General features: G+C 52.8%; 1 protein-coding gene across 4 annotated transcripts in view; it reads right to left on the bottom strand.

Annotated features, from left to right (window-relative positions):
- Positions 1 to 8,391: 8,391 nt before the first annotated feature.
- The window catches only part of BNC1 (basonuclin 1), a 158,048-nt gene continuing 153,399 nt past the window's right edge, over positions 8,392 to 13,040 (bottom strand). For 3 of the 4 annotated variants that reach the window (XM_032341960.1, XM_032341957.1, XM_032341958.1), the window contains exon 5: positions 8,394 to 10,643. In XM_032341960.1, coding sequence (XP_032197851.1) covers positions 9,959 to 10,643 — 685 coding nt within the window. In that variant the 3' untranslated portion in view covers positions 8,394 to 9,958. Of the gene's footprint in view, positions 10,644 to 13,040 lie in introns of all 4 variants that reach the window. The other variant, XM_032341956.1, reaches the window with a different exon arrangement.

The raw sequence follows: 13,040 nt of genomic DNA, 5'->3' as shown, positions 1-13,040 counted from the left end.
AAGCCAAAATAAACCAGTGGGACTGCATCAAACTCAACAGATTCTGCACAGCAAAGGAAACCAGCCACAAAAGTAAAAGTCCACTGATGAAATGGGAGAAAATATTTGTAAACCATCTATCTGATAAGGAGTTAGTATCCCCAAAATATAAGGAACTCCTAATTCAATGGTAACAACAAAACAACAACAACACAGGGATGCCTGGGTGGCTCAGTGGGTTAAGCCGCTGCCTTCGGCTCAGGTCATGATCTCAGGGTCCTGGGATCCAGTCCCGCATCGGGCTCTCTGCTCAGCAGGGAGCCTGCTTCCTTCTCTCTCTCTCTGCCTGCCTCTCAGTGTACTTGTAATTTCTCTCTGTCAAATAAATAAATAAAATCTTTAAACAACAACAACAACAACACAAACGAAAAACCTGATTAAAAAATGGGCCAAGGACCCGAACAGACACTTTACCAAAGAAGAGCCACGAATGGCCAGTGGGAACGGGAAAAGCTGCTCAACATCACTCAGCATCAGGGCCACGCAGATCAAATCACAGTGAGAAAGCAGCTCACCTGTCAGGATCGTTACTGTCAGACTCAGAAAACTCACCCACATGTGAAATATGAGACACGGCACAGAGGAACGTAGGGGCAGGGAGGGAAAGCCGAAGGGGAAGAAATCAGAGAGGGAGACAAACCAGGAGAGCCTTTTAACTATAGGAAACAAGGACGCCTGGAGGGGAGGTGGGTGATGGGATGGGGTAACTGGGTGACGGGGATTAAGGAGGGCACGGGCTGTGATGAGCCCTGGGTGTTAAACGCAACTGACAAATCACTGACCTCCACCTCTGAAACTAATGACGTACTATAGGGTGGCTAATTGAATTTAAATTAAAAAAGACTTAGGGGCACCTGGGTGGTTCAGTGGGTTAAGCCTCTGCCTTTGGCTCAGGTCATGATCTCAGGGTCCTGGGATCGAGCCCCACGTCGGGCTCTCTGCTCAGCAGGGAGCCTGCTTCCTCCTCTCTCTCTCTGCCTGCCTCTCTGCCTACTTGTGATCTCTGTCTGTGTCAAATAAATTTTAAAAATCTTTAGAAAAAAAAAAGGCAGTAAATCCTGCCACTTGCAACATGGAGGAACCTACAGGACAAAGGGAAGGAAGTCAGACACAGAAAGACAAATGCTTTCTGAGCTCACTTGCCTTTGGAATCTAAAAAAACCAAAAAGAAAAATAGTTGAACTCACAGTAACAGAGGAGAATGGTGGTTAGCAGAAGACGGTAGTTGATCAAGCGGCACAGACTTCTGGTTTTGAGGTGAATACATTTTGGAAATCCACTGTGAAGCGTGGTGACTGCCATTAGCAGTAATGCCCGACACATTCGAAATTCTCTGAGAGTAGACATCAAGTGTTCTCATCACATCCACGGGAGGTGATGGATATGTTAATTAGTTTGACTGTGGAAATCATTTCACAATGTGTACATACATCAAAACATTACCTGAAATACATATAATTCTTATTTGCCAAAACATCAAAATATTTTCAAAAATAGGGATAACAGTATACATACCTATAAATACCTTTATAGGGTCTAAGGCAAACTTCACAGCCTGTGGTGTTGAGCGTCTACCATTTTCTTAGGCTTATATTTTATTTTTTTAATTTTTTAAAGTTGTATTTATTTATCTGAGAGAGAGAGAGGGAACGAGGGCAGGGGATGGGCAGAGGGAGAGGGAGAGAGAGAATCCCAAGCAGACTCTTTGCTGAGTGCAGAGCCTGACGTGGGGCTCGATCCCACAACCCTGAGCTCGTGACCTGAGCCGAAATCAAGAGTCGGCCGCTTCACCGACTGAGCCCCCAGGTGCCTCAGGCTTACATCTTGAAGGTGAAACTTTGGAGAACGTACAACGGAGCGGGACAGGAGGCTCCGCACTCCCCTTCCCTGGCCAGCCCTAGCGAGCTTGTTCTTACCACCAAACACAATTTCTTCCTAGAGGGTAGCTAGGACAGCTCTGGCATCTGACAAGGTGGGGGCTTGTTGCCACAAGACTGTTCAGAGGGAGGCCGGTCACACCCGCAGAGCGCTTACTTCGGGCGGGTGCTGTCCAGGGTGAAGAAAGAGGTCGCCCTCAGCCCCTACCTCTTTAATGGGGAGTGTGGCTGGCAGTGTGAACCCTGCCCAGACCAGCGTCTTAGCCCGAGGCGCTCTACTCCAGGAAACAAGTCCTTTTTTCAGCTGGCCTTGGAGCTGGAGGACAAGGGTGGGTCCCCAGGGGCATTTCCAAACACACCTGTCTGGTCCCATAGTCCTCAAGACTGGCGCTCAGTGGCAATAACCAGAAAATTCCAGCAGAGGGCACTGTTCCCCAACAATCCGAAATGGGACTCAAGGTCAAGGAAGAGGGGAGAGCCCAGAAGCGTCTTTAAAACATGTCTTATTTTCCTCTTCAACATTCCCCGCTCTCTGCGGAGAACATATAGGAAGGACACCGTTCGACTACTGAGAGCTTACCAATCACACCGATTCCTGGGGTGTAGCTTTAAAAGCATCAGGTGACCAGCAGACATTCCGTTCTTCATGAAGTTTGCTTGAACCCACTGTTAGAATTTTTTGGAAAATCTGGTTTTCAACAGATAGACAAAGCCTACCTCACAAAGAAGGAGCTCCGGGTGAGGAGGGGAAGGGGACAGGGACGGGGCTACCTGCTCAGGACTTCACACCTGGTGTCCAGATTTTCAGACCTCTCTGCTGCAGCCCCCTCCCCGCCCCCCACTCTTGCCAGGGAGGCGGGAACACGGTATCCTTGCCCCTGATGAGGAAATCCTGGTTCCAAGGTTGTTGCCCCACAGGGTCTCAGGCTCCACTGTAGATGCCCCAGGGTCTGGGAGGAGAGGCTGAGAGGATGCCCGAGCTAGGGGTCCAGGCTGCTCTCCCCATGAGAGGGATGAGTGACCCCTCCCTTTTAGGAATGTTCTCGACCAGTGGTTCTCACCTGGGAGGTCTTTGGTCACCCACCCCTTGGTGGGGGGCGGTATTTAGCAATGTATGAAGACATAATTAGCTGTCACAGTTTTGGGGGTGTTCCTGGAATCTAGTGGGTGGGGGTTCAGAGAAGCAGCCAAACATCTTATAATACACAGCACAGCCCCCGACCCCCAACCCCAGAAAGAATGATCTGGCTCAGAATGTTAATAATGCCAGGTTCTAGAAACCCTAGTCCGGATTCTAGATCTGGGATTCTCAAAGTGTGGTTCCCAGACCAAGGGCATCAGCATCACCTGGGAACTTGTGACAGGTGCCCTGTGTCAGACCTACTAGAGTCAGAAGCTCCCAGGGCAGATGATCTGATGCCTGCTCAAGTTTGAGAACCGCTTATCTGCAGACTCTACCACTCAACGTAAGTGGCCTAACACTGTGCTTCTAAGATATAAGCATGCTTACAGTTACTGCAGAATGATGAAAAAGCAGAATCCGATGTAGCTGTTGTGAGAATTTGCATTTTTTACAAGCTCCAGCTGCCGCCGCTGCTGCTCAGAGCCCACATTTTGAGAAGAATCCAAGATACTGCTTCCAAAGCTTGCCAGATTGTTAGACCTGAAATGTCTACTGCAACTCCAGATTCCCAGGCTCCCCCCAACAAGCTCCCCCTTGCCTCGAGGCCCCCTAAGTACTTAGCACATCTCCAGAGAAGGAGTCCGGAAACCTGTATCTTAAAAGAGTGCCCCAGAAGATTCTCATGATCAAGCAGGTCTGAAAAAACGGACTTCAGCGGACAAGCTCAGGAGACATTGATGAATGATGTCATCTCTGAGTCCCCTTGGTCCACAGCAGAAATTGCCAACCTGAGCTGGGAGAAACCCGTGGGGAGCTTTGAAATTCTCCGTACACGGGCCACGGAGCAGACCTGTTCTATCAGACCCTATGAGGGAACGTCCGACCAGGAAGCAGTGCTTTAAAAGGATGCCTCAGGGATTCCAACGTGCACCCTTGCTTAAGAATCAGTGACCTTTGAAAAGTCTGGCATCCGACAGAATTACCGTATGACCCAGCCATTCCACTCTTAGATATATACCCGTGTGAATAGAAAACACATGTCCAAACCAAAACTTACACACCGGCGTCCACAGCGGCATTACACATGATGGCCCCGAAGTGGAAACACCCCACGTGGCCATCAGCCAATGAGTAGAAAGACAGATTAAAATAAATGTGGGATAATCCACATCGTGGATTATCGCCAAACCCCAAGAAGGAGTGATGTATGCATGTTACACAGCTGGCAAACCTTGGAACATCCGGCTGAATGATAGAAGCTGGTGACACCAGACCGGAGGGCGCAGGATTCCATTTACAGGACAGATCCACAACACGCAAACCCACAGAGGCGGAAGGCAGATTAGTTAGCAGACAAACGTGTGGCGACTGTGACCAGAGACGGGGTTTTATTTTGGGGCGATCAAACCTGGACAGAGGTGCACAGAAGAATGCACAAAATGCCACTGAACTGTACACTTTAAATAAGTCTTGTGCTGTGTGAATTTTATCTCAAGAAAAACAAGAACAAAAGGAAAAGAATCCGTGATGTACACACTTCCCTAATAGAGGAGGATTCTGAGAAATCAGACAAAATCTGGGTGTGAGTCGATTAGCCACTTAGAAAAAAACACCCTATGCTAGACCAAAAGGCCGCGGATATGCCCGCTCCGTGGCCTTTGACCTTCTGCTAGGTTAGGGAGAGCAGGGGCGGGAGGCAGGATCAGACCCCTGGGATCAGGGTGAACAGCCAGTTCTCAGCTGTCCGCTGACGTGGTGTTGATGTGAAAGTCTGCGCTGTGAATCCAGGAGGCCCCTGCTTTTCTCTTGTTCAAAGGTTGATGGAGAAAGTGATTGCAGAGGTCAGTTTTCTCAAGAGCCGGGGTAGGGGGCAAGGAGCGGGGAGGTTCAGGCTGTTGAATTTGAATATAAACAGAAGGCTGACCCCACAAGGCTGAGGTTTAGGGATGTGCTGGCCATTGACAGTGAAGTTACATTTCTGTAGCTACAGGCCTGGACGGGGGGACCCAGAGTGCTCAGCCTGGAGGCGGAGAGGTCGTGGGGAGGTCACGACCCTGTGCCCTCGGGTCTGACCAGGAGGGATGCTGGCAAGAGAAATCGGAGCTAGAGACCCTTTGTCTTCTGGAAATTTAAGCTTCTATAATTTATTTTTATTTCTTTCTTTATTTTGGTTTGATACCTGCCCCCTTTGCTCTAAACCCTATGGGTCGGGTTCCGTGTCTGCTACAGTCTCCCCTAGCGCCTAGTAGGTGGGTTCTGGGTCAGTCTGACGATCAGCAGCTGGAGGCCCCGGGGTGAGGGGGAAATGCTGACAGCAGATCTGCCAGATGACGGCTGGGGTGGGTGGGGTAGGGCACAGCTGGGAGTAAAACCCTGATAACACACGTGTGCCCGGGAAGAAGGAGAGGGAAGTCACCAGAGGCTTCCTGGAAGAGGGGGCACCTGACCTGAATCTCAGAGGAGGGCCGAGCATTACAGGTCAGAGACTGGAGAGGTGGTTCCTGGAGAGAAGCGACAGATGCAGGGCCGTGAGGACCCACAAGCCCGGGCCTGTGGGGCCGCCGCAGGGGTCAGCCGGGCTGCGGGTCCCACCCTCACGGGGGCAGCCTGGAGGACGGGGTACAGTCTGCCCTGGGGCTGTTGCGGGGAGGGAGGGTCTGAGAGATCGGAGAGCAGGAGGCTGCCGCGCCGCTCTCGGGAAGGAGGAGGAAGCGGAGGCCTGCCTGGTCGGATGGACGCTGACCGCTAGCGTGAAAAAGGGGGAGGATCTGAGGGCAGGGCTGGTAGGCAGACTCGCCGGAGGCCGGTGACTGTGGGCTGCTGCTGGGAGCCAGAGCAAGGAAAGGTCCAGGGTAGCAGTGGTGACCATGACGACGACGATGGTGAAGATGATGATGGTGCAGCTGCTTCCAGGCAGCGTCTGCTGAGTGCGTCCGTGCCGGGCACCGTGGCGCGCTTCTCACGCACCCGGTCCTTCGAGCCTCACTGGGATCCACCCAAGCAGAGACTACCCCTGTCCCTGTCAGACCGAGGAGAAAACAGACCCAGAGAAGCTGTTTCGTGGCCAGAGCCACGGGGCCGGTGTGGGGACAACCCAAGAACGGTCACACTTGAAGCGCCATGCCCTTGACCATGCCAGGTGCCGCCCCTGGACTTTCCATGGGGGTTGGCTGGGTGACGGTGCTGCTGCCTCCATCCTGAATCCGAGAAACGGAAGGGGAGCACGTTTGATGGGTGGGGGGGGGGGGAGGACAACCGGGGTTGGGCCCCGTGGAGCTGGACGGGGCTGCGGGTAACTCCGTGGGATCCAGTGGGCACCTGCAGGCCAGGAGGGCGGCTCCGAGGGGTGGACTTAGGAGGCATCAGCCACAGACGGTTGAAGTCGTGGGGGTGAATGAGCCGCCCCAGAGAGCCAGAGTGTGAGCACAGGCCAGGGCACACCCCCGGGCCACATGTGTCCTTCGGGTAAGGCCTATCTGGGGGTCCCTGGAAGCTCGGTGAGGGTGGGGGCCTCGTGAGGGTGAGGGAAGAAATGCAGTGACTGGGGGAGAGGTGAACCTCCTGTTCTAAGGCCCCCAGCTCCCCAGAGAGAAGGAAGAAGAGTCACCAGAAGGGAGTGGGGTCCCGAGACGAGTTTTTCTTTCACTCGTTCAGACCAGAGACACTGCACGAGTCATCCTGGAGGGATGAAAGTGGAAGGGATGAGTCAGGAGGGGAGAGGCGAGAAGGGTGGGACACCATCCTGGAGGCGGCCGGCCGCGGTGAGCGAGGGCATCCGCCTTCAAAAAGAGCAGCAGCAACACCACTTTTGTGTCCAGAGAACAATGCAGGTTTGATTTCACCTTGAACAGGACCCCGGGATCTCAGAAAGGCAGGATCCGGCCCAGGGCTCCAGGTACGGTGCTCGAAACCCACGGCCAGGTGTGCACAGAGCCACACTTCACGCAGGCAGCTCCCAGCCAGACCGAGGGCGGCAGGGGTTCATTCCCAGGGAACCCACTCCCAGGAGATGGGGGGCTGCTCGGACGGCTGACCTTGGTCAGAGCCTCCGCAGCGCCCTCGCTGACCCTCCCGCAAGGCAGTTTGGGATCCTTTTCGCCCTGCCTTTCCTCCCTCTGTCCTTCCCTCGGGGCTCAGACATCCCTGTGTCTGCCGGCTCCCCCTGCCTTCCCCAGCCCCCCTCCTGTTCCCAGCAGTATTTTCTCTCTTAATAAAACCCCCGCACCACGAGTCCTTCCGGCGCCCACTTCTTGGAGGACTCAGACTCACGCAGCCACCCACGGGCACAAGTGGAGGAAATTAGAAAGGCAGAGCGAGGGGCCCTCAGATGCCCAAGAAGACCTCGGTGGGTCTGACAGCAGAGTCCGGCTGGAAGACAGACGTGAAGACAGACAGATGGACAGGGGGTGGTGGCCAGGGGCAGAGACCCTGAAGGGTTCCCAGGCCATTCTCCGAGCCGGAAGGGAGTCCGCTCCCGCTCCCATAGCTAGGACAAGCTGTGGGGGGGGGATCATGGAGAGGGGAGGTTCGACAGAGCCCGAGGGAAGAGGAAGCCCGAAGGGGTTGTGGGAAAGAGGAGGGAGAAGTCGGGGGGGTGGGGTGGGAGGGCACGTAGGACCTTGTTGACCTTGAGAGTCTCTGGATATTCTCTGGCAGCTAAGGCAACCCCTGCAGGGTTCTGGGCTGGGGCATGGCGGGATCTGTTTACATCTCAGAAGCTCTGGCTGCTCCCGGAGGCCAGCACGGATGCGACAGACCAGGGAGGAGGCTCCAGGGGTCTCACGGGCAGCAGGTGACGGGGCCTAGAGCAGGCGGGCGGGTGTGCCCAGGTGCCAGTGGATGAGAAGGCCCCCTCGGGTCGCCTCTTCCCAGAAGCAGGGACATGGACCTCCCCTGCTTTTCCTGTTTTTTAAAACATTTAATTAACACAGAGTGTATTATTACTTTCACAGGCGGAGTTCAGGGACTCGGCAGTCGCACAGAACACCCAGCGCTCACTCCATCGCGGGCCCTCCTTAATGCCTGTCGCCCGGGGACCCCATCATCCCTCACTTGCCTCCCTCCAGTCACCCTCGCTTTGTTCCCTAGAGTTAAGAGTCTCTTATGGTTTGTCTCTTTCTCTCTCTCTGTTTTCCTCCGAGGGGATCATGCTTTTATCTGTGTATTGGTAGGGCAGATAAAAGATTAATTATAAAAACGGACTTAAGAAAACTCTGCACGTTTCAGAAGGCGAGCGGCAGGAATCACTCAGGGATCTGACTTCCCGCACCGCCTGGAAGCATTATCGTCGCCAGCACATTATTTTCAGACACTTTATTTTGTATTTTTCTTAATAATCAACTGATCTCCGGCCCCTACTTCGTGCAACACTCTGTCCGTCCGGCAGGACCAGTCTTAATAAACGTTGGCCTTTTTGAACAAAAACGTGTGGCATACATTTTTATTAAATCATAGAAAACTCATTTGTATACAAACTGTTCCACTTGGGGGAAACTGGAGGAATGAACTGAGTAACGAACAGTGGAAACATACAGAGACCAAGTGTCGTCACATTTATTTGTAAAAAACGCTGAAACGATCCATAATGGGCTGTCGGCTTTCCTCACCCTTGGGCCGGAGGAAGGATCTCTCTCACGGCCCCCCGGTTCTCGGAGAGGGTGTCTTTCATGACTTAAAGCCACTGTCAAGTTTATAAAAGACGGGTTGCCTTCAGCCTCAACGCGACATCAGTTTCTCTCTCCCTGCCACAGGCTTTCCGGGTACAGCAGATGCCGAATTTCGAGGGACGGTCTTTTCACCGGACCCACGGAATCTCCCTTTCACAACAGCAGATGTGTGTAACGTGTGGAGTAGATTTCAGAATAAGTTAAATATTAAGACGTACAGTATAGCAGTCACGTGCTACTTCTCCTCTACTGTGTACACTGGAGAGTTCCTCCTAACCTTACACATTTATAAAAGGACGAGGGCTGAGGGACCCAGCGATTCTCAAGATCAGAACCACATTCTCTAAACGCTTTGGCCGAGTGTTTACAGACGGTCCTGCACGCCCTCCACGGGGGACTGAAGTGGCCAGGTTCACTGAATGGAATCGGGCAGCCTCGCTCTGCCCTCGAGCAGAGACCCAGAGGTCACGCTGTGACACGTCTGCACTCACCCCAATGACTCACGTAACAAACAAAAATTAAATATTACCAAAATTATTTTAAATTAAATTGAGGACCACTATGTTTAAGTGCATGAAATCTGCCCCCCCACCCCCCGCCCAGCTTCCTGAACGCTTGCTACACAGCGAGCACGGACATCCTTGTCACCTCCTTGGTCCTGTGTGCTGGAAACCCACCTCCTTCCTCTGGGGACTCCCTGGAGGTCCATGAGACCCTTGAAGGGGAAAACACAAAAACAAAAGCAACCCTCCTCTCCCAACGGAGGCACAGTCTCAAAAAGCCATTTCGCCACCCCTAAGTCTGGATTTCAGACTCAGTAAAAGCAGGAACTGAAAAAAATAAAAAACACCAAAAAAAACACATGTCATCTTGGAGCCTGGCTCCTGACTGGTGGCGGCTGCCTGCTTCCCCGGGACACTCAGCTGATATTTCACTTCGAGCTCCCCCAAGGTTCTGGGCCCCCTTGTCGGTTCACAGACCTGCCGCTCTCCCCAGGAACGTGTAAACAAATGTGGGGAAAAGCCGTGTTTCTGCCAGTGTTTGTTATGTCAGGGACAAGCCCCTGGGGCTATGAAAAATAACAGGAAGGGCTGCCCCCACCCCCAGCAGACTTCCTACAAGAAAGTCAGCTCTAAGGCCTTCTGCCCGGCTCGCCTCAAATGGTATTCAACGAAATGAGAGACCTTTCTCTGGACCACCTTGTTCCTGAATGAGGGCCAACAGCTCCCCTCGCCCCCTCGGCCACCATCCTGTTACTGGAGGTGACTCGGGGACGAGGCCAGGCTTTTATGCAGGTTGGGGTTCTGGCTGTGCCTGTTGCGGCTGCGGACAGAGGAGAACATGGTGTTGCAGCCCGGAACCTTGCATTTGTGGAGCTGACGGAGGTGCACGGTCTTGTAGTGAGCCCTGAAGGTCCCTTTATTACTGTACGTCTTTTGGCAGAGGTGACACGTGATGGGCAGCCCAGAAGGCAGGCTGGCGAGGCTCTGGTCGGCCTTCTCCATCAGGACGCAGATGGGGTACTCATCGTCCCCGGGGACAAGGCTCGGCCCGTCACAGGTCCCATCGCTGTCCTCCATGAGCACGGTGCCTTCCTCGCTGGCCCCGTCGGAGTCCCAAGAGCAATGGCTGCTGCTCTCCGACTTCATGCTCGAGGTAGTGCTCAAATCCAAGACGGTGCCGTCGCTCGGCGGACCGGAGTTGTAGCTCTCCAGGCCGGCGCTGGGGACCTGGGCGATCGGGTAGACCAGGCTGCCCACCCGACTCGCTCCCTTGAAGATGACAGATGTCTGGGAAGCTTGCTGCGCGAAAGCCACGTCCTGGAAGGTCTCCTTCGCCACGTCTTTCAGAAGGTAAGCCGCGCGGAAATGGTCGTCGGGGCTCCCCAGTGCGTCCTGGGTCAACACTTTTTGGTGGAGGTTTAGGTTTGAACTGTGTCTACAAGAGTGAACAGACGGTTAGCAGTGGGTTGGGCTGTTGTTGTAAAAACAGTCATCATTCCGAGGGGAGACACAAGGTGGATACTAGAAAAATTTTGTGGCGCAGAAGGAGTGACCACAGTGGGGGATGGGATGAAATGTGTGTCCAGGGGACACTGGCCCCGGCTGTTCACTGCCTGGCGGAAGTTAGCGCCGACCAGGAAAGCCGGCTGCCCGGAAGCTGGGAATATGCAGTCCTTCTTACTTTCTACCATGTGACGGACACATAGCTTCCCGCACCTCATCTACAGAGAACTTCGAGCCTACTCCAATCAGGTCAGCTCCCCTGGGACACTGGAACCAGGGGATCTGGGAGGAAACTGGTCCCAAAAAGGAGTTAAGCAGAGGACTTCACTGCAATGAAACCAAGAAATGTCTTCTAGAGTGCCCCTGTAGTAGGATAGCTACTCCCACGGGACACAGGAGCTCCCGAAACGTGGTTGTGTCAGACACAGAAATGATGGTTTGGGATAGACTGAATGAAACAAAATACATTATTAGGAATTACTTCACCTGTGTCTTTTTATATTTTTTAAATGTGGTTATTAGAAAATTCTAAACTGTCTGTGTGCTAGCAGGGTCTGTAACACTCACACTACCTTGACCCCCAGAAGTGCTATAGGAGAGAGAATCTGACTGGCTAGACATTGTGTGTGTGTGTGTGTGTGTGTGTGTGTGTGTGTGTGTTAGAGAGAGAGAGAGAGAGAGAATTTAAGTTCACTTCATATTTGCAACGTTTCACAATAAACCAGACAGGAGTTTTGCAAATGCAGCACCGAACCCACCACCAATCTTCCACCCGATGATTACCCCCGAACGAGGTAATGAGTACCCACGATGACACACGCTTCTCGCTCACACAATATCATTTGGATGTAACTTGTCCATCAATGTCAGCCTTGCTCAGAGATCCCCTGCTGACCTCGGACTCCGACACAAATTGCCCGTACTGCCGGGGGACAAGCTTACAGGTGAGAGAAAACCGATTCCAAACAGAGAAACTGCCTCCCCTCCCCCACCCGTACAGAGGAGGATGCCTGCCAGGACCACCTCGGGGTGGGGGGAACACCCCCACCAAAATAACTAAGAATTGAGTTTGCTCTTTGAAACCTCGGAAGACACAGTGGGGGTGGGGGTGGGTGGAAATTTCATCCTAGTTCCTAAAACATATCGGATCTGCTATTCAACGTCTCTCTTCTATCCCTTACGCATTCTTTTTCGGGACATAATCAGAACCGTGCTCCCAGATCACCCACTCTGCAAACAACTCTTCTCGACGGCAGCTCTGCCCTGTGATTATGTCCGCGTTCTGGGTGGAAGGGGCAGGTATGTGTCGGCAGAAAACCAGACACCGGACTGACACGCAGGTCCTGGCACATAAGTGGTTGGCAAGAAAAAAAAAAAAGTCAGACAGACACATTTACCGGAACCTCGCATGGGAAGGTCCCTGTGGCAAGAAAGCCAACGTCTGGGCTCGAGTCCCCCAGGAACGCCAGGAGCGAACCCGTGGGATCCCCCGACCTTCTCCCTAAGCCCTTGGAGGGTCAGGTGCATTTCCCAGGTGCCACGTCTCCTAAAACCAGTGACGACCACAACTGCAAAACCCTCTGGGCCGAGTGCCAGGCTTCCTGCTGCTATGGGGACTGCTAATGCCATGAATTCCCATCCCCACCCCCCACCTCTGCCTTGTTAGACCAGTGGTCGTCAAAGTGCGGTCTGGGCACCCCTCATGGTCCCCGGGCCTCTCTCAGGGGTGCCCTGAAGTCAAATCCCCTCTCATCATCGTGATCCTAAGACACGATCTTTTCCACTGTCATTCCTTCATGATACCGTGTGTGGTTCCCAGAGGCTACGTGACATGCAGTATTGGAACAGGATGAACACAGAAGCCGCTGTGAGAAGCCAGCTGTTCCCTGCTAAGCCAGACGTTACAGAGATGGGCAAAAATGTAAAACAAAGCCACTCTTCTCACTGAGTTTTTGGGTTGGAAAACGGGGCTATTTTTCATTACATGTTATGTATGTTTTCCCCCCCTTTTTTATGTTAACATATGTTAACATATAATAGGTTTATTATTTTAAGGGATGAAATAAGTATTAATTTTTTTCAGTTTTGGTTTCTAATACAGTAAACATTGACACTTATAAACTCAAACACACAAAAGTTCTTGAGGGCCCTGAGGTTTCAAGAATTTGTAAAAGGGCTTCTGAGACCAAAACATCTAAGAGCTGCTGGTTTAGTCATGCCCCTTCCTCCAGGAAGCCCTCCCTAACTTCTCAAAAGAGTCTAATCAGGGGCGCCTGGGTGGCTCAGTGGGTTAAGCCTCTGCCTTCAGCTCAGGTCATGATCTCAGGGT

This window comes from Mustela erminea, chromosome 5, assembly GCF_009829155.1.
Source record: "Mustela erminea isolate mMusErm1 chromosome 5, mMusErm1.Pri, whole genome shotgun sequence".
NCBI classification, from domain to species: Eukaryota; Metazoa; Chordata; class Mammalia; order Carnivora; family Mustelidae; genus Mustela; species Mustela erminea.
This window is presented reverse-complemented; position numbering and strand designations above follow the sequence as displayed.